At 45.5% G+C, this 20,246-nt stretch overlaps 1 protein-coding gene across 4 annotated transcripts in view; it reads right to left on the bottom strand.

Annotated features, from left to right (window-relative positions):
* Positions 1–20,005, bottom strand: part of UBE3C (ubiquitin protein ligase E3C) — a 118,053-nt gene extending 98,048 nt beyond the window's left edge. For all 4 annotated transcript variants that reach the window (XM_068549769.1, XM_068549770.1, XM_068549771.1 and 1 more), the window contains exon 1: positions 19,586–20,005. In XM_068549769.1, coding sequence (XP_068405870.1) covers positions 19,586–19,651 — 66 coding nt within the window. In that variant the 5' untranslated portion in view covers positions 19,652–20,005. The remainder of the gene's footprint in view (positions 1–19,585) is intronic.
* Between the last annotated feature and the right edge of the window lie 241 nt (positions 20,006–20,246).

The raw sequence follows: 20,246 nt of genomic DNA, 5'->3' as shown, positions 1-20,246 counted from the left end.
TGAGATGGCTATGAACGCACGCACCAGAGGCAATGCGGAATGTGTTGAGGATGAATATCCTTACCCTTTGATGACCTGTAGATTAAAATCCTTGGACAGAGGACACCATATAAATGGAAGGTCACTTCTCTTACCTGTGCTCGAGGGCTGTAAAGTTTCCTACTTAAAACAGCTCATTTCAAAAATTATAAAATAAGCACAGCAAGCAAATCCAAAGTCCTGGACACACACACAAAAACCCTTACATGTGACTTCAACTGTAGTTTAAAATAATGTGAAGGTCTTTTCAAAGAGTACGCATGCTCCCTAAATATTTTAGGGAGGAGAGAAAGGTCTGCTGGGGAGGTCAACCAACCCCACAGGCCACGTCAGCCACATGGGACAGGAGACTCTAGGACAGCGCCAGCTGCCACCAACACCGATTCCTCTGTGCCGACCACTGTGCCCCAGCACACAGACAACTAACACGGACTGAGGGCTTACCCTCCACGTGCTAAGCAACATTCTAAACCCTAGGATTTGGTTCATCACATATTCCTCAGAATAACCCAATGCGGTTTAAGTACTATTACTTTTCCTGTTTACAGATGACAAAAGTGAGGTTCAAGAGTGGCAGAGCCAAGATCTGAACTCAAGACGGGTCCAGAGCCTAAGCTATTAAGCAGTGTACTATTTACTTTGAACAACAACATTAAGTATGATCATATTATTTCACATTTTGAGAAATTTTTAAAACTCTTTTGTCTTCATAATACATACGTAATTTGGAAGATATATCGGAAAGGAGGCTGGTGGGGAGGGGAGGCCACAGAAAAAAACTGGGGGGGCGGGGGGGGGGCCGCCAAAATGTACCGTGAGTTCAGAGGCATGGGGAGGAGGAGCGGGTGAGAAACAAAGGATCCAGAATGCCCAGGAAAGGCGAAGTAAGCAATCGCAAAGGCCTGGGACACAAAGGTGGCCATAAAAAGCCAGTTCAGCACAGAAAGAAAAGTGTGACAGAGCACTTAATCGATGTCTATAAATTATGTACACGATCACATGTAGCACCTGAACTAGCTACCGAATTCCACATCAGAACCGGAGCTTCTTCCTATATTCCCCAACTCAGAGACCATCTCTGTTCAAAAGACATTCAAACGAGGCACAGGAGAGGAATTTATTCTCAGCAAATACTGGCTGACTCATGCGTCGTGCTAGGCACTGGCTGTTTTAAAAGTAACAAAAGTGTTTGTTCCCAAGGAGAGCACAGTCTGGTGGGAGCAGAAGAAGCCTATGAACGGAGCACCCACCACGGGCCGGACACGATTCCAGACACCAGCAATACAGCAGAGTCAGCAGGAGCGGCCCCGCCCCGGGAGCGCACACCTCAATACAGGTGGGCGCCGGGGACAAGGCAGCGCAGAGAAAGGACAGGCACTCTGCCTGCGCAACTCAGAGAACTCTCAGGAGAAAAGGTGAATTCGAAAGAAATCTTGGAAGGCTGTGTTCAGAAGGATGACAAGATGGAAAGCATCCCAGCAGAGGGGGGAAGCATGTGAAGCAGCAGAGGCACGAGAGGGGGCGCTGGGCAGGAAGCAGGGCTGGAGGGAGGGGCTGGGCTGAGACCTCGAGGCCAGCATCGAGAGGGAACGGGAGACCCCCATCTCTGGCTAGGTGAGCCATATACCAAGACAGCATGGGATGGAAGGGAGAGGAGGACGAAGTTAAAGTTCACTGACCTTGAGACATCTCTGGGACTGACAAGTCAGTCAACAGGCAATAAAGAACAGGGAAGAAGTATGGATTGAAAATTCAGAGTTCAAATCACCCATGAATTAAGCTTAAACTCCTTCCGTGGCTTCCCACCCTCTACCTGCACAGAGGGCTGCTACGCCTTTAAAACAAACAAAAACTGCAATATCTAATACTCATTTCCTGAGAGACCACTGGACACTATAGACGGAACCATCTCTCCTCAATGCTCAATTATTTACATGAACCAAAGTTATGTAAAACCTACCACGCTGGACTTATTTTCCTACTTCATGGTAGCCTGAGACCGTAATTTGAGAACGGCCAGTGTGTTCTAAGGGGTCAAGTTCAAACACAGCCTTGGGCGCAGGAATATTCCGGTCAAACACCTCCTCCTCTTTCTCTTGCACCACCAGCACGGCGTGCCCCCCAACTACCCTCCAAGTCTCAAACCCCCCACCCCTCCCCAGCCTGGCCCTCCCTCCTGGCACTGACATGCACCTGGCAAGCGCCCACTCGCCTTAGGTGAGACTCAGCTTAAAAGGTCATCTCTTCCATGAAGAGAAGATGACCTCCACTCCTACTCCTCCACACAATGAACGGGTGAGTTCACATTCACAGACGGGGTACCCAGCACACAGGGCTGACTACTCAACATGCAGCAAACGACTGTATCTGCACTAGTCAGAATCCTGGAGGCCACACGGGCACCATCCTCAAAGATGTGGCCACCAAATGCCGTGGAAGGTCACTCTTCAGCAGGTTACGCCACACAGGGCCAGACGGGGTGTGGTTATTCTGAAGACGAGCAGAAAATAAGAAAACAAAACAAACTCCATCCCTTAAAACAGCAGTAATGAATGATCAAAGTATGTCAGGCCCAGCAGTCAGTTGGGAAAAATAAAGGCACAGGCCTGATCCTAACTCGCAATTCTGAGTGCCTACACATGGCTCGGACCAGTAAATAACTATCAACTTCCCGAAGTGAAATTTCACCAGGCTGCGAAAAGAGCAAACCAACAAACCTACCACAGTGCACAATGGGAGTCAGCGTCCAGGAACTCACCCTAGCCGTCCGGGCCAGGGTTAGAGAAGCAGTCCATCCCTGGCTCCCACGCCTGCCTCATCAGAACAAGCACTCCAGGGCTTCCCTGGTGGCGCAGTGGTTAAGAATCCGCCTGCCGAGGCAGGGGACGCGGGTTCGAGCCCTGGTCCGGGAGGATCCCGCGTGCCGCGGAGCAACTAAGCCCATGTAACACAACTACTGAGCCTGCGCTCTAGAGCCCACGCGCCACAACTACTGAAGCCCGCGCTCCTAGAGCCCGTGCTCCGCAACAAGAGAAACCAGTGCGATGAGAAGCCCGCACACGGCAATGAAGAGGAGCCCCCGCTCGCCGCAACCAGAGAAAGCCCGCACGCAGTAGCGAAGACCCAACGCAGCCAAAAGAAAATAAAAATAAAAAATAATAAATAATAAAAAAAAAAGAACAAGCACTTCAGGGAAGCCACAGACTCGATGTCCTAGCTCAATTTTTCTATTGGGTGTTGAAATAAATACCACTATGGGACTTCCCTGGTGGCGCAGTGGTTGGGAACCCGCCTTCCAATGCAGGGGACGCGGGTTCGAGCCCTGGCCTGGGAAGATCCCACATGCCGCAGAGCAACAAAGCCCGTGTGCCACAACTGCTAAGCCTGCGCTCTACAGCCTGTGAGCCACAACTACTGAGCCCATGTGCCACAACTACTGAAGCCCACATGCCTAGAGCCCACGTTCCACAACAAGAGAAGCCACTGCAATGAGGACCCCGCGCACCGCAACGAAGAGTAGCCCCCGCTCGCCGCAGCTAGAGGAAGCCCGCACACAGCAACGAAGACCCAACACAGCCAAAAATAAGTTAATAAATAAATGGAAAAATTAGCAAAAGCTATAAACAGTACATAGGGAAATAAACAAAAATATATTTTAAACATAAGAACTTCATCTTTACTCATTTTTAGGAAAAAATGCAATAAAAACACAATGATAGGCTTTTTAACCCATCTAACTGGCAAACTTTAAACCTCGGATAACACACTGAGATGAAGGTGGACAGCAGCCACTTTCTTACACTGATATGATCTCCTTAGAGGGCAATTTGGAAATATCTATATGAAAACAGCCTTTGACCTAGCACTTCTAGAAATTTAACCTACAGATATTATTGGCACATATACAAATATATGCACCACAGTGCTGTTTAAATTAGCAAAAAAGCTGAAAACAACTATATGGCCATTAAAATACACGACAGCTAAATAACTTAACAGAACACTCGTTACATGGGGTATCGGACACAGCTTCTTTTTTTTTTTTAATTTATTTATTTATTTATTTTTGGCTGCGTTGGGTCTTCGTTGCGGTGCGCGGGCTTCTCTGGTTGCTGTGAGCGGGGGCTACCCTTCGTTGCGGTGCGCGGGCTTCTCACTGCGGTGGCTTCTCTTGTTGTGGAGCACGGGCTCCCGTAGTTGTGGCACGTGGGCTCTAGAGCACAGGCTCAGTAGTCGTGGCGCACGGGCTTAGCTGCTCCGCACCACGTGGGAATCTTCCCGGACCAGGGCTCGAACCCATGTCCCCTGCGTTGGCAGGCAGGTTCTTAACCACTGCGCCACCAGGGAAGCCCATACACAGCTTTTTGAAAAATGCAGTAGATCCATTTGTACTGATCTGGAACTATGCCCAGACGTCGTGCTGGAGGGAGAAGCACAGCAGTCTGTTCAACGCGCTCTAGCGTGTGTTCAAACAAGAGAAGAGTGCACATCTCAGTGATTCCATGCGCAGAAAGCAGCTCTGAGAGGACAGGGAAGAACCTGGGAACACAGACAGACCCATGACAAGGATCAGGGACTCGGGGAGCGAGCAGTGGGGTGAAAGGCAGGGAGATGATCATTTTGTTTGAATCTTTCTTTTCTACTGCTTGAATTATTATCCAAGTACGTGTAGTACTTCCTCACTTTTTTACAATAAGGTACTAATGAAGCTACACCAGAACCCAAGTTTTTCAAAACAGCTCCACAAAGCCAAGAATAAAGGGGCTTCCCCGGTGGCGCAGCGGTTGAGAGTCCGCCTGCCGAGGCAGGGGACGCGGGTTCGAGCCCTGGTCTGGGAGGATCCCGCGTGCCGCGGAGCGGCCGGGCCCGTGAGCCGCGACTGCTGAGCCTGCGCGTCCGGAGCCTGTGCCCCGCAACGGGAGAGGCCGCGACGGTGCGAGGCCCGCGCGCCGCGATGAAGAGGCGCCCCCGCTCGCCGCGACTGGAGAAAGCCCTCGCGCAGAGACGGAGACCCGACACAGCCATAAATAAATAAATATTTAAAAAAAAAAAAAAAAAAAAAAAAAGCCAAGAATAAGTTCATTAATTAAGTGGCTGGCAGGAAGAGAACAATAAGGTACCAGCAAAACGCACATTTAGATTTTCATTCTTAGCAAATTTTTGGTTTCAATTTATTATAACTGAAAATAGCTTTTACCTTTTAGAGTCTACAGGCCTAGGCAAGTTAGGGTTTCCCAGCCCAGTTCTATACAAGTTTCATAAAGTACACTGAACCAACTGTTTTTGGAATGACTCAACCTATTGTTCCTATGGCAAACCTGTTGCTTTCAAAGCTAATCTCTCACCTCCACAGCTGTGACACTAACCCTATTCATCAATATGTAAACAACAGTAAATTACCGCAAACTTCTCTATTTGACCTTTGAGCCTTAGGCACATTATCTTATCTTCTCTGAAAATTAAATATGGCCAAACTTCACAAATACCATTAACAAAGATGTTTTTTAAAGGGGGGGAAATGCTTTCTTCATGCAAATGAATTTAGTGGGAACAAAATGAAGTTTTTAAGAAGTAAGTCATATATAGTTTAAATTAGATTTCATTAACCATCAGAATCAAAAAAAAAAATTTATGGTCAAAAATTTGAGTATAGGTCAAAGTAAACGTACATAACATGACAACTTCCATAAAACCAAACGCTCAAATTGACTGCCAACCACTTATAAAAATAAGTTTAGCATGTTTATTAATACCTTGATTTTTAAAAAACTGTGAGATTTCCTTTGTTTCCAAAATATTTGGATTATTTTCCATTAGCAATTTACTCCATTTACCAATGTAAATAGAGCAATCAGTTTCACATGTTTCAAGTTAGTATATTTTCCCACTCTCATGCACTAACACAATGCTAACAGTTTTACACAATTTGAAGAATATTCAAGAAAAATACTTTGAGTTAATTAAAATGTTAAAAGTTAGCAAAAGTTTTATTTGTAAATAATGCACAACCGATGATCTGTGGATTTTTCCTTCTTTTATAGACCCATTAGAAAGAACCTTTATGAAAATATAACAGCAACCAACTTCACATACATGCAAATATTTAAAAGTGCATCAAAATACAGTAATAAGTTACTAAAAATTATATTTATAAAACAGTGTACAATATGATTCCCAATTCAAACACTATATAGAAAAAAGACTAGAACAAAATTTATGCACATATTAACGTGTGTAAAGAGCATAAAATGTGAAAAGAGCGCATTTAAAAATAAAGTACCCGGGCTTCCCTGGTGGCGCAGTGGTTGAGAATCCGCCTGCCAATGCAGGGGACACGGGCTCGAGCCCTGGTCCGGGAAGATCCCACATGCCGCGGAGCAACTAAGCCCGTGCGCCACAACTATTGAGCCTGCGCTCTAGAGCCCGCGAGCCACGACTACTGAGTCCGCATGCTGCAACTACTGAAGCCCACGCGCCTAGAGCCCGTGCTCTGCAACGAGAAGCCACCGCAAGGAGAAGCCCTCGCACCACCATGAAGAGTAGCCTCTGCTCGACGAAACTAGAGAAAGCCCATGTGCAGCAACGAAGACCCAATGCAGCCAATAAATGAATTAATTTATTTGTTAAAAAATAAATAAAGTACCAAAATAAAATGCAATCGTTTATATCTCATTACAATAAATTCCAGAAGACCTTCTTTTCTTTTTTTTTTAAAGACCTTCTTTTCTTACACCAAAACTGTGTATTGATTATGGCACTGTTTTACTAGCAAAACCCTGGAAACAACCTGCACACATACATCTATCAATAGGAAAGTGGTTCTATGATACAAACCATTCAGTGGAATATTATGCATCCATGAAGAGAAACTACACGTAAAGGTGCTGGTGTGGAATCGTCACTAAGACACAGTGCTGAGGAGAACAGTAGCTCTCACTGTTATTTAAAAAGCTAGGGGCACATGTTTATTTATATTTACTCTAGTTTTGAAAAGATTGAGGAAACTGGTAAGAGTGGGGAAGTTTGGAGTCTCAGTGACAGGAAGACTTCATTATATGCCCTTTAGAAGAGTCTCAGTTTTTGTTAACTTTTTCAATTAAAAAAAAGGTAACTTTTTTTAAGGGCCACTGACTGGAGATTGGAAATGGAAACGTTATTAGACCAAGGAAGATTATAGTGATAATCTAACTTTCTCATTATCAAGAATTATGACTTTCCCATTACAAGATGTGAAAACAAGAAGCCCAGAAAAGATGAATAAGTTGCAGACAATTGGTTAGGAAGATAAGCATTTTTTCAAGCCCCCATTTTACTTTTTACATTTCATCTTTCACAGTAAAGATGTGCTACGAACTGTGCTGCTTGCCAACACACTACAGTTTACTAATGTTCCTAAAAAAGTTAGAGCACTAAAGCTGCAGTATAAGAAAAATTAATTCAAAAAGACATAGGATTGTTAAAAGCCATCCTTTCAGTGCCTGCAGGACACGGTCCTCAACTTGCCAAGCAGTTAAAGGAGAGCTTAAGCAAAGCGAGAAACAACACAAGACATGCAGGCTACACAACATCCAACAGCCAGACCAGGGTTCACATACTTCACTAAATGATGTGGAATCTCTGAGCCCTGATTTCTTCCTCTACGGGCTGCCAACACCTCCGCCTCACAGAGAAGGAGTCAAGAAGAGGCGAGAGCATACAACAAGCAGGAGGACAAACCCTGAGGGACACAGTGTAGGTAACTAACAAATAAGGAGAGAAAACAGAGACACCCTGGCGAGAAAGTGCCCTCGGGGGCTCCCTGCAACTGCACAGAGGCTAAGGCAGCACTTAACTGCTAAGACCAGGGAATGGAAATTGACATAATTTTTTCTAGAGAACAAAACACATCAAAAGCCTATGTGCACACTGACCAAGCAATTCAGCTTCTTTCTGCAATGTATCCTAAAAAATAATTATAAATCATTGGCTATAAAGATGTTGTTCACAACAAAATAGAAACAATCTAAATGTCCAAAAGTAAAGGATGAACATGTATATACTTCATCATACACAGCTCATACAAAGAACATGCACGGTAATTTTAAAAAGAAAACGAAATTTTAATTTTAGAAAATAGACTGAACAATTGGATCCTCAGCTTTGGAATAACCTAGAGTTCACATAAATGTCTTATGGTCTGTCCACAGGACCCAGTCACAGCTACAGCAAATAAAACCTCAAAACCAGTACAAAAGGTCTGAGGTCCTCCAACAAGCCCTGCTTTTCTAATGAGCTCTGCTCTGCTCGCGGCCTCGCAGTCACTACTACCGTCTGCGCACACTGCCACGCCTGCTGGCTGGCCACGCACCGGTCCCAGCAGCACCTCTCCCTTGCGTGCCCCTCTTTCTCCGTTTCTGTAAATGCTGGCATCCCTCGGAGTTTTGTCCTGAGCCCACATGTCTTCTCAGCAGAACACTTTCCAGAGCATCTCACAACTTCAGCTGTTACCTACTGATAGACCGACGGACTCCCAGCCTCTACCTGAAGCTCCAGACTAGCACCCCACCTGCCTAGTGAGCGACCCCAAGCATCTTGCGTTGAACACGTCCCTAGGAACTCAGCATCGTGTCGGATTATGGGGTAACTGTCCACTCCTGTCACCCCAGACTGACACCTGACGTGACGCCTGTCCCCCAGAGCTCATCAGTTCTGGCTCCTCGACAGCCCTGAACCCCTCCACTCAGTTCCTGCCGCCTGCTTCAGGCCCTCACTACTCCTCTGCACAACTACAGCTGCCTGTCTCTCGCCTGGTGTCCAGCCCCTGCACTGCCCCACAATCGTCTCTCTAAAACCTGAGTTTGCTCAGGGTCACTTCACTGCTTCAAAAGCCTTCAGTGGCTCCCAAGGTGCCCCTTTATGACCTGGCCCGTGACTGCCCGTCTCCCCAGCCCCCAACTCCAGCCAGCTGAACAGTCTGTAGGTGACTGCCACCTCTCCAGGGTCGGACGCCTCTGCCCGTGCTGATCCTTCTAACTGGTGGCAACGACGTTCAATCTGTCAACAGTGGTGAGAATCCCAGGCCAGCACACAAGAGCCGAGGGCACTGACATTATGCTGCCCGCCCAGGGCCCTGAGAATAGGCCCTGGAAAAGGAGGGAAACAGGCTCCCTCCCTCCGTTCTGGCACAAGGCGCCCCAAGCAGCTCTCAGATGGCCAGAAATGTACTTTGATGCTCTCCTACTTCACTCCCTCTCTCCAATGGCCTGATGCATCTACCTCCTGCCCTATGGCTGTCAAAGTGACAAGCCAAACACTTTCATTCCCATATTACTTACTCCCCTGTATATTTCCCCCCTTTTCTCCAAGGGTGGTTGGATTAAAAAGGTAAATGATCTAAGTGAATTCAAATTGCTGCAAATAAATGGCAGCCTCTCATGATTCTGAGGCTTTTTTGAGGAAGATGCTTACCTCAAATAAACTGCCTAACAGATAACATTTCAGGTAAGACCGTGCAGGAACGCAAGAGCTTAACAGCTCACAGGAAAGGCCAGCTCACAGTCAGGGAGCCTTGCCTGGGAGAAGGGAATTTTAAGTCAGTTCTCTATTTCACCAGTTTTCTAAGCTGTTCCTAGTTTACCAACTTCTTTCCTTGTTACATTTCCAAACTGGTGGAGTTTGATTCCTCTCACCTTGAGTGTGGACTGGATTGACAAATAAAATAGGACAAAAGTGACAACATGTGACTTTCAGGACTCCCTCGTAACAGGCTTTGCCTCGTTCTCCCTGCTCTCCTGCGTCACTGGCTCCGGGGAAGCCAGCTGCCAGGTCAGCAGGACACTCAAGCAGCCCTAAGGTGATGTCCAAGTGGCAGGAGCTGACACCTCCCGCCAGGACCCATCACTGGCCTCCAGGCACAGGCATGAGCCAGCCCCACAGTGGCTCCCCCAGCACCAGGCAAGGCTTCCGATGCCTGAGCCTCCAGAGCCCCTAGGCCAGAACCACCCTGCAAGCTGCTCTCGGATGCCTGCCCCACAGAGCGAGAGCGCGAGAACAAAAATGTGCTGCTTTAAGCCACTATGATGGACGAACAGAGAACCAGACCTCTGTTCATTGGAAATCAAGACACTGGTAAAGCAGAGATCATGACTGTTCAGAGTAACATAATTTAAATGCAGACTGCACTACTGCTTTGCAACCTGCTTATTTCCACTAACAATGACACAGTTTAATACATAGAATGAGTAGACATCAATAAATGATAAATATTAACAAATATAGATCATGACCACTTTGAACAGTTGTATAGTACCCCACCGCACTGTGATACCATTTAACAAATCTCCTATCGTTAGACATTTAGATTGTTTTGAATTTTTCAATACTGTAAGTAATGCCACAAACACCATCTTTTCTTTCTCACGCATCTATCCCACGCACCCGTCAAATTAGTTTCTTAGAATAAATTTCTAAAAGTAGACTTACTGGATTTAGAGGGGTCGTACCTGTTTACGACTCCTGATGCGTGCTGTTAAACCATCCCCCAGGCAGGCTGTGCCGATTTACGCTGCCACCCACACCCCCCAGCAGGCATCTCCAACTTTAACTTGATCACCACTGAAGGTGATGGACTCCGGAGACACTCGGCCAGAAGGAAGCTCCTGCTCCTGCCTTCATGCTCACGAGCGGCACAGGCAACAGAAGGCGTGAAGAGGCCGTGGCCGGAGAACAAGGACACGGTGGTATAAAATAAGGGTCATGGTCAAAGAATAAAATGCTTAACTTCCAAACTCCTAGGTGCCCGCATTCTTTAAAGTTATAAGAAAAAAGGGAAAGAGACAGAGGAAAACTCTTTACTGCTTTTGCAATAACCTCTTTTGAGGGCTCTTCTACAGTCCTATGAGATGACCTGTTTATTACCTTAGCTAAGAGACCTAGTTGGCAACTAACTCTGTAACTCAAGAAAGTCAGCACACACTGGCGTGTGCAAAGCCAGACAGGACTAGGGAAGGCAAGCCAGGTAGGTGCCTGAGCACAAAATTTAAGGAGGCACTCACTCTCAGGGCCATGAACCCGAGTGCCACCTTAAGCCCTGCACCTATGCATCTCGAGTCAGAGCCTCCTTAAATTTTGTGCCCTACGTGCCTTGCTTGCCTCACCCTAGACCCTGATTAGAAGTCCAAAGAGAATTAGACAAAGTCTCAGCCCTTCCACTCTGCTTGGTTTCCCTAGGAACCAGATCAAGAGTTCCTGACCTTATATGCTACAGAGAACTTACAGCGTTCTGTCTCGTATGTGAAGAGTATGGAAAATCATATTCAAGAGAACAGATGTGGCGCTGCTAGATAAAACAGGAAGGTAATAATACCAGTTCTGACAGTAAATCTTAAAATCTGATTTTAGAAAACGTTTCTACTTTACTTGATGTCAGACGTATAAAAAACAGTTTATGTTCCACTGCAACATACACAGAGTAGTACGACAACATGTACATCAACTGCCAGCTTTTCAAAACGAAATAGCATGGACTTTTTTTTAGGTTAAAATATTTTAGGTAAGACCTCCAATTACACAATAGAAGACAGTTATATAAAACTAACCAATCAGAGTGCTTACAATCCTAAGAGTATTCTAGACTTATCGAAAGGGGAAATTAAAATTACAGTAGCTGGTTTCGGTAGGCTCTACAGTGAAACTCATTCTGCGAGGCCAGCAGTACCCTAATACAAAAACCAGAAAAAGACATCACGAGAAATAAAAGCTACTCTCTCCGGAACGCAGATGCAAAAATCCCCAAACAAAATACTACCAGACTGAATGCAACAACGTATAAAAAGAATTATACATCATAACCACGTGGGATTTACGCTAGGTATGCAGGGCTGGTTCAGCATTCACACAACACTTGGTGTAATCCATCACATCAACAGACTAAGGAAAAGTATATGATCATACAGTAAAAAGCATCTGACAAAATCCAACACCCAGGTAATTCCCTGGCAGTCTAGTGGTTAGGGCTTCATGCTTCCACTGCAGGGAGCACAGGTTCAATCCCTGGTTGGGGAACTAAGATCCCACATGCCACGCCATATGGCCAAAAAAGAAAATAAAAATTTAAAAATTTAAAAAATTAAAAGTAAATTAAAAAAACCAACACCCATTCACGACAAAAATTCTCAACACACTAGAAATAGATAGGAACTTCCTCAACTTGATAAAGAACCACCACAAAATACCTACAGCTAACATCATGCTTAATGGTGAGAAACTAGAAACTTTCCCGCTAAGATCAGGAAGAAAGCAAGGATATCTTCTCTTACCACTCCTTTTTGACATCATTAGCTCTAGCTAATGCAATAAAGCAAGAAAAGGAAACAAAAGCTATACAGATTAGGAAGAAAGAAATAAAACTGTCTTTGGTCACAGATGACTTGATCATCTCTGTAGAAAATCCCAAAGAATTAACAAAAAACTCCTGGAACTAATATGTGATTATAGCAATACTGCAGGATACAAGATTAACATACAAAAGTCAATTGCTGTTCCATATTCCATCAATGAACTGGAATTTGACATTTAAAAAATAATAATAATAATAAATAAATAACATTTCCACTATGGAAACAATATGAAGGTTCCTCAAAAAATTAAAAATAGAACTACCTTATGGTCCAGCAATCCCACTTCTTGGTAACTATCCAACAGAAATGAAAACAGGTATTGAAAAGATATCTGCACCACTATATTCATTGCAGCATTATTCAAAATAATAAAGATACGAAGACCTAAGTGGTCATCAAACAGACGAACAGATAAAGATGTGGTGCATACACACAAGAGAATATTATTCAGCCAAGAGAAAGAAGGAAATTCTACCATGTGTAGAAATATGGATGGACCTTGAGGGCCTTAAGCTAAGTGAAATAAGCCACAGAAAGACAAATACTGTAGGTATCACTTATACATGGAATCTTTAAAAAAAAAACCAAAAAAAGTCAAACAAAAAAAAACCAAAAAAAAGTCAAAGTCAAAAAAGAGAGTAGAAAAGTAGCTGCCAGGGGCTGGGTGGATAGGGGTGGGGGAAATAGGGAGAAATTGGTAAAAAGGTAAATACAAAACAAAATTGCCTTCCTGTAAACCAACAATGAACATTTGGAACTGGAAATTAAAAACACAGTATTGTTTATATTAGCACCCCCCAAAAAAGAAATACTTCGGTCTATATAAGGCAAATCACAATAGCCTGATGAATAAAATCAAAGAAATGCACAAATGGAGAGACATTTCATGTTGAATAGGAAGACTCAATATTGTCGAGATCAATTTTTCCTAACTTGTTTGATCTACAGATTCAACACATCCCTAATCAAAATCCCAATAAGTTCGTACAACACAGAGAACATACCCAATATTTTATAATAACTATAAGTATGACCTTTAGAAACTGTGAATTACTATTGTACACCTGTAACTTATATAATATTGTACCATCAACTATATTTCAATAAAAACAAATGCAACAAATACACCTAAAATACAGTGGCTTTAAAAATATATATATAAATATATGCAAGTTATTTTGTGAATATCAACAAACTGCCTCTAAGGTTGATATGGAAAGCAAAAGACCCAAAAAAGCCAACACAATGCTGAAGAAAAAGGTGAACAAAGTCGGAGGACTGACACTAGCTGACTTTGAGACTTACCATAAAGCTCCAGAAATCAAGACAGTACGGCACTGGCAAAAACAAAGCAAAACAAAAAAATCTAGAACAGACAAATAGATGAACGGACCAGAATAGCAAGCCCAGAAATAGACATATAAAAACACAGCCAACTGATCTTTTGACAAAGGAGCAAAGGCAATTCAATGAAGAAAGGACAGCTTTTCAACAAATATGCTGGAACAACTGGATATCCACATGCCAAAACAGAAAGAAAAAATTAAAAACTCTAGACACAGACCTTAACACCTTGCACAAAAATTAACCCGAAATGGATCACAGACCTAAACGTAAAATACAAAACTATAATACTACCAGAAGTTAACACAGGAAAAAAGCCAGGTGACATTGTGTTTGGCAATGACTTTTCAGATACGACATAAGAAGCACAATTCATGAAAGAAAAAAACTGATAAAACTGGACTTCATTAGAATTAAAACCCTCTGCTCTGCAGAAGACTGTTAAGAGAATGAAAAGACAAGCTCAAAACTGGGAGAAGATATATGCACAAGGCCTCTCTGAAAAGAGTTTATATCTGCAGAATATATACAAATACATTGAAAATGTATGTAAGGAACTGCTAAAACTCAACAGTAAGAAAACAAACAACCCAATTAAAAACTGGGATAAAGACCTGAACAGACATCTTTTTTTTTTTTTTTAATATATTTATTTATTTATTATTTATTTATTTTGGCTGTGCTCGGTCTTAGTTGCAGCATGCAGACTCTTAGTTGTGGCATGCGGACTTCTTAGTTGCAGCATGCATGTGGGATCTAGTTCCCTGACCAGGGATTGAACCCCAGCCCTCTGCATTGGGAGCGTGAGGTCTTACCCACTGGACCACCAGGGAAGTCCCTGAACAGACATCTTAACAAAGATACGCAGATGGTAAATTAGCACATATGAAAAGATGCTACACATCACATGTCATCAGGGAAATGCAACTTAAAACAATGAGATACCACTACATACCTATCAGAATGGCCAAAATTTAAACACTGACAACACCAAATGCTGGCGAGGATGTGGAGCAACAGGAACTCTCATCACTGCTGGTGGGAACGCAAAACGGTGCAGCCACTTTGGAAGACCGTTTCGCAGTTAACTACAAAACTAAACATAATCTTACCATACGATCCAGCAATCACACTCCTTGATATTTACAAAAAGGAGCTGAAAACTATGTCCACACTCAAAACCTGCATGTGTATGTTTATGGCAGCTTTATTCATAACTGCTAAACCTTGGAAGCAACCAAGATTTCCTTCAGCAGGTGAAGGGACAAATAAACTGTGGCACATCCAGACAATGGAATAGTATTCAGCAATTTAGAGGGGGGAAAAAAAAAAAAGAGCCATCAGGCCAGGAAAGACCTGGAACAACCTTAAAAGCATATTCCTAAGTTAAAGAAGCCAGTCTCAAAAGATCAAAACTCACAGAACGTACAACACCTGGATTGAACCCTGATATAAACTGACTTAATAATAAGGTATCAAGGGGGGCTTCCCTGGTGGCGCAGTGGTTGAGAGTCTGCCTGCTAGTGCAGGGGACACGGGTTCGAGCCCTGGTCTGGGGAGATCCCACATGCCGCGGAGCAACTGGGCCCGTGAGCCACAACTACTGAGCCTGCGCGTCTGGAGCCTGTGCTCCGCAACAAGAGAGGCCACGATAGTGAGAGGCCCGCGCACCGCGATGAAGAGTGGCCCCCGCTCGCTGCAACTGGAGAAAGCCCTCGCACAGAAACGAAGACCCAACACAGCCATAAATAAATAAAATAAAATAAATAATAACAAAAATTTTTTTTTTAAATAATAAGGTATCAATATTGGTCCATCAATTGTAACAAACGTACCACATTATGGCAAGATGGAAATAATAGAGAAAACAATGTGCTAGGAAGAGGGAGTGAGAACTCTCTGTACTTTCCCATCAGTTTTTTCTGTTAAGACTAAAACTGCTCTACAAAAATAGTCTGTTAATAAAAAATAAGATAAAAAACCAAGCTAGCAAGCTATGAAAAGGCATAGAGGAACCTTAAATGTATGCTGCTAAGTGAAAGAAGCAAATCTGAAAAGGCTACACACCGTATGATTCCAACTACATGACATTCTAGAAAGGCAAAACTATGGAGACAGTAAAAAGATCAGCGGTGGCCAGAGATTGGGGGCAGGGGGGCGGCGGTGTGTGAGGGATAAGGGAGAAGATGAATAGGTAAAGCACAGTGGATTTTTAGGGCAACAAACTATTCTCTATGATGCTGTAATGGCGGAAACATGTCATTATACATTTGTCAAAACCCACTTAAAGCACAACCCAAAGAATGAATCTTAATGTACTGCTATTGGTTCATCAATGTAACAAATGAACCACATTAAGGCAAGATGCTAATAACAGTGGATTTCTATACTTGTAATCAAATGACCATTAAGATATTCTTCTATGCACTACCAAGAATAGAAAAAGATACTGCCAATAAACTATGTCATGCCACCATGTATCCTGACTTTAGAAATATTAAAAAGTGGAAACCTATGTGACTTAGACTCAGTATATACCTACCCAATCCAGTATATACCTACTCAATGTATACCCTTCCACCCACCTGGAATACCCTTGCTTCCCAGCTACCCTAATTCCACGCATCCTTCAAGACTAAGCCCCAACCAACTCTATTCTTTCCTGAATCAGCCCAAGGGAAACCCAGAATGTGGTAACTGCTCTCTCTATTGTTATTTAATGTTTAACTGTGTAAATCTTATCTCCCCAACAAGATTACAACGCATGAACTTTTCCTTACAATGTTTCAGATCCTTCAAAGAACCTTTACAAATAAACATTTTAAATATTCATTTAATTTGGGGGGGGGAAGATGTATTTATTCAAAAAGTGGCAACTATTCAGTTTCCACTAAACTTAAATTATTGTTTGAACTTTTCCCTTCTTAAGACATGGGGGAAAGATCATTATAAGTTTTCGTTTTTTAAATGAGGCAAGGGATTTATGTTGCAGCAAAAGAATTAAGGAAAATAAGCATATGTGGGTGCTCAACATCATTAGTTGTTAGGAAACAAAATTAAAACTACAATGAGGGCTTCCCTGGTGGCGCAGTGGTTGAGAATCTGCCTGCCAATGCAGGGGACACGGGTTCGCGCCCTGGTCTGGGAAGATCCCACATGCCGCGGAGCAACTAGACCCGTGAGCCACAACTACTGAGCCTGCGCATCTGGAGCCTGTGCTCCGCAACGAGAGGCCACAATAGTGAGAGGCCCGCGCACCTCGATGAAGAGTGGCCCCCGCTTGCCGCAACTAGAGAAAGCCCTCGCACAGAAATGAAGACCCAACATAGCAATCAAGCAATCAATCAATCAATAAATAAAACTTTAAAAAAAAAAAAAAAACTACAATGAAACTACACACCCACCAGAACTGCCAAATTAAAATGACTGACAACGCTAAGTGTTGGCAAGGAAGTGGAGCCACTGAAACGCTCAGAACGAGGCAGAGTGCACTGGAGCTAAACCCACTTGCCATGTGTGAGCAGCACGTGAGAGCATGCGTCCACCCAGAGACACATACAACAAATACGGATCAACTGTGCTATGTACGTTCAGACAATGCAACCAGAATAAGATGATGGATCCCACCTCTCGGACCAAATGCTGAGCCACAGGGGCCAGCTCCAAAAAGAGGGGCCGCTACGCACAAGAAGTTCAACAGGCAGAACTGATCTGTGGTAATAAAGGTCGGAATAGTAGTTACCTTTGGGTAGGAGGGCTTAGAATGGAAGGGTGCAGATGGGGGCCTCTGGAATGCTGCGCATGTTGTTTGATGGGAGTGGTGGGCCCACGGGTGTGTTCATATGTAAAAATCCTTCCAGCCGAAACTACAGTTAATCCCCTGCCCAGATTCCGGTACCAGGCCAATGCACCCATCCCCCAGCCACTGCAGAGCGACTGCGGTGGGCTCCTTACTGCCACCCTCTCTGGAGAATTATACTCCCACCCACCCCAGGGGCAGCCTGCAGACAACGACTAAATGATACGGGGATACAAAATGCCAGCCCCCTCACCTCAAGAAGGAACAACTCTGTGACGCCAGCCACGCTCCAGAGTTGTCGCTGGGATCCGGCTAAAGATAAACTCCAACCCAGAAAACCCCTTGTCCCCTGCCCTCTCCTCTTCCCTCCTCAATGTCACCTGCACAAGGATTTCCTCCTCAGGCTTCTAGGGGACATGGCCTAAGACACAGACACTTAATGTTTGTAACCCTGACTGTATGTTAAGTCTAAACCTCAATGAAAAGGGTGATAAAAAGGGGAAAAAAATTGTTTCGCACAGCTGAAAAGCAAGACGTGAAATCTCCCCTTGAGATTCTGATCAATAGATAACTATTTTCCTTAAAGAAGAGATGTGTTACGTGGTGAGAAAACAGGATCAACACCCTAGCAGGACCTGCCAGGGCACTCCTGTCTGTAACAGAAGTCACAAGGTCCTACATAAGTGAGGTGACATGGATTCTAAGGTGGTGACCTGCCCCCAGCTTGCTATGTGGCTGTACAATCACTCAACAGCTCTCTATCCCACCTGTAAACTAGATCTGGCCCAGAGGTTCTCCAAGGCCCCTTCCAATGGCAGAAGTCCTTTGATCTCATTTGGAATTTTCATGAACACCCAAGCCACTGAATGTGACCCACGCCAGCCCTGCACAACACCTACACAGCACCTAGTCTGGCACCTAGTTCTGCAGCCTCTAACCAGTCACCATCACGCAAAACCCAAAGCTTGTAAATTATCAGCAAACTTCCTTCCCAAATCCCTGCTGGGTTCCCCTCCTCTACCCTCAGAAACCATCATATACATACCCCATAGTACAATTTAAAACGGATATTCTTACATGGACTTGAGCATCCGCTCAGAGTCATGTGCCAACCCCGTCGTTAAGTGTAACATACAGGATACACTAATACAGAAGAAAGAACAGACGAACCACTGAAAGAACACTTTAGAAAATTATTTAGTAAACAATCCGCTAATTATACTCACTTGAACTTTTCAACACTCTAAGCAAGGGCGACCACACTTTATTTTTAGTCTGACAAAACTAAAACAGGCAGGGAAGGGATCCAGTGAAGAAGTGGTAAAAAGCAAGCAAATGAAGCAACACTGACGCTGAGCTACTTGTTAGCAATTCCACCGAATCAGTATATGCCAGTCATCAGAGAGGACAGCACAGTAACTAGTTTGTCCGCCCTTATTCTAAACTGCTATCCTAAGAATAATCATACGACCAGTCGTAACAGAAAAAACGTGCTAGAGTCTCTCCAGAAATGTTTCCAAAAGGCTGGTAAAGGACGACTTTCATGGCCTTGGATTCAAACACGTGGCCAATGATGAGGAGTTCCGCCTCAACTTCAGAGACTGTTGTCATGAACAAATACATTCTACTTACTTTCTAGAGCAGACAAGACCCCCCACGTAGTACTCTAAATGCAACCACCATCAGATGTCAAGTGTGATAAAGTATCTAAAGTTCATTTCTGAAAGAAACACTGTGTCCTTTGCCCTGAGTTTTCCACTACCTAAGTATAAAAGGCCGTCCACCCTCAGCATCCTTGCAGCTTCTGGGCGATTCCGGTCCACAAAGCCCTTTTCCCCATCAGCTTTCCTTCCAGACCCGCTTTGAGCCGTCGGAGCAGGTGACCCCGCAGCCCGCCCCCCGCGCCTCCCTCCGCCGGGATGGACCCCTCCCGGCCCCGAGCCGGCCCCCCGCCCGCCGTCCCGCCCGGAGTCCGCGGCCGACCCCGCCCAGCCCCGCGGCGCTGCCGCACGCAGGCCGCTCTTACCTTCCGGCTCGCGCCTCCCAGGGACACCTTGGGCCTGGTTTTGAAATCCCCTTCAAAACTAAACATCTTTACAGCCTATCCCATCTGGGAGGGCCCGACCCTGAGAGCGCGGGCGGGCCCCGGGGGAGGGTCCCCGGCGGGGACAGCGACCGGGGGAGGGTCCCGGCGGGACGGGAGCGGCAAGGACGAGGCCGCGCCAGGAAGTGACCCCGAGCCCGCGCCCGCCGGCGCTCTGCCCGCCCGGACTGCCCTGGGGGGGGAGGGGCGGCGACACTGGGGGCAGCCCTCGGCCACCTCCCCCCTCATCCACGCCTCCCCGCCGCTCCGGTCGAGCCCGAGCGCCGGCAGGGCCGCGGACCCCGCACTTGCACCCGGAGCAGCTGCCGGGAAGAAAAATGGCCGCCACCGCCGCTGCCGTGCGCCGCCCCGCCGGCGTGCGCGCGCCCGACACCGACGCCGCGGCGCTGCTCCCGGCGCCCCGCCCGCGTGCGCGCGCCCGCATCGACGGCGCGCCGGAGCGTGGGAAGAAGCGGCGGTGCCAGGCTCTGCGGCGGGAGGGATGAGGGGCGGGGCCGGGGCGCGTAGGTGGGACGCAGGTGCCCGGGGAGGGGGGCCGCAGGTGCCGCGGGGGCGCTGGTGCCCCGGGGAGCGGGGGGGGCAG

Source organism: Eschrichtius robustus, chromosome 8 (genome assembly GCF_028021215.1).
Source record: "Eschrichtius robustus isolate mEscRob2 chromosome 8, mEscRob2.pri, whole genome shotgun sequence".
Lineage (NCBI taxonomy): Eukaryota > Metazoa > Chordata > Mammalia > Artiodactyla > Eschrichtiidae > Eschrichtius > Eschrichtius robustus.
Note: the sequence above shows the minus strand (reverse complement) of the source record. Positions and strands in the feature narration are given on the sequence as shown.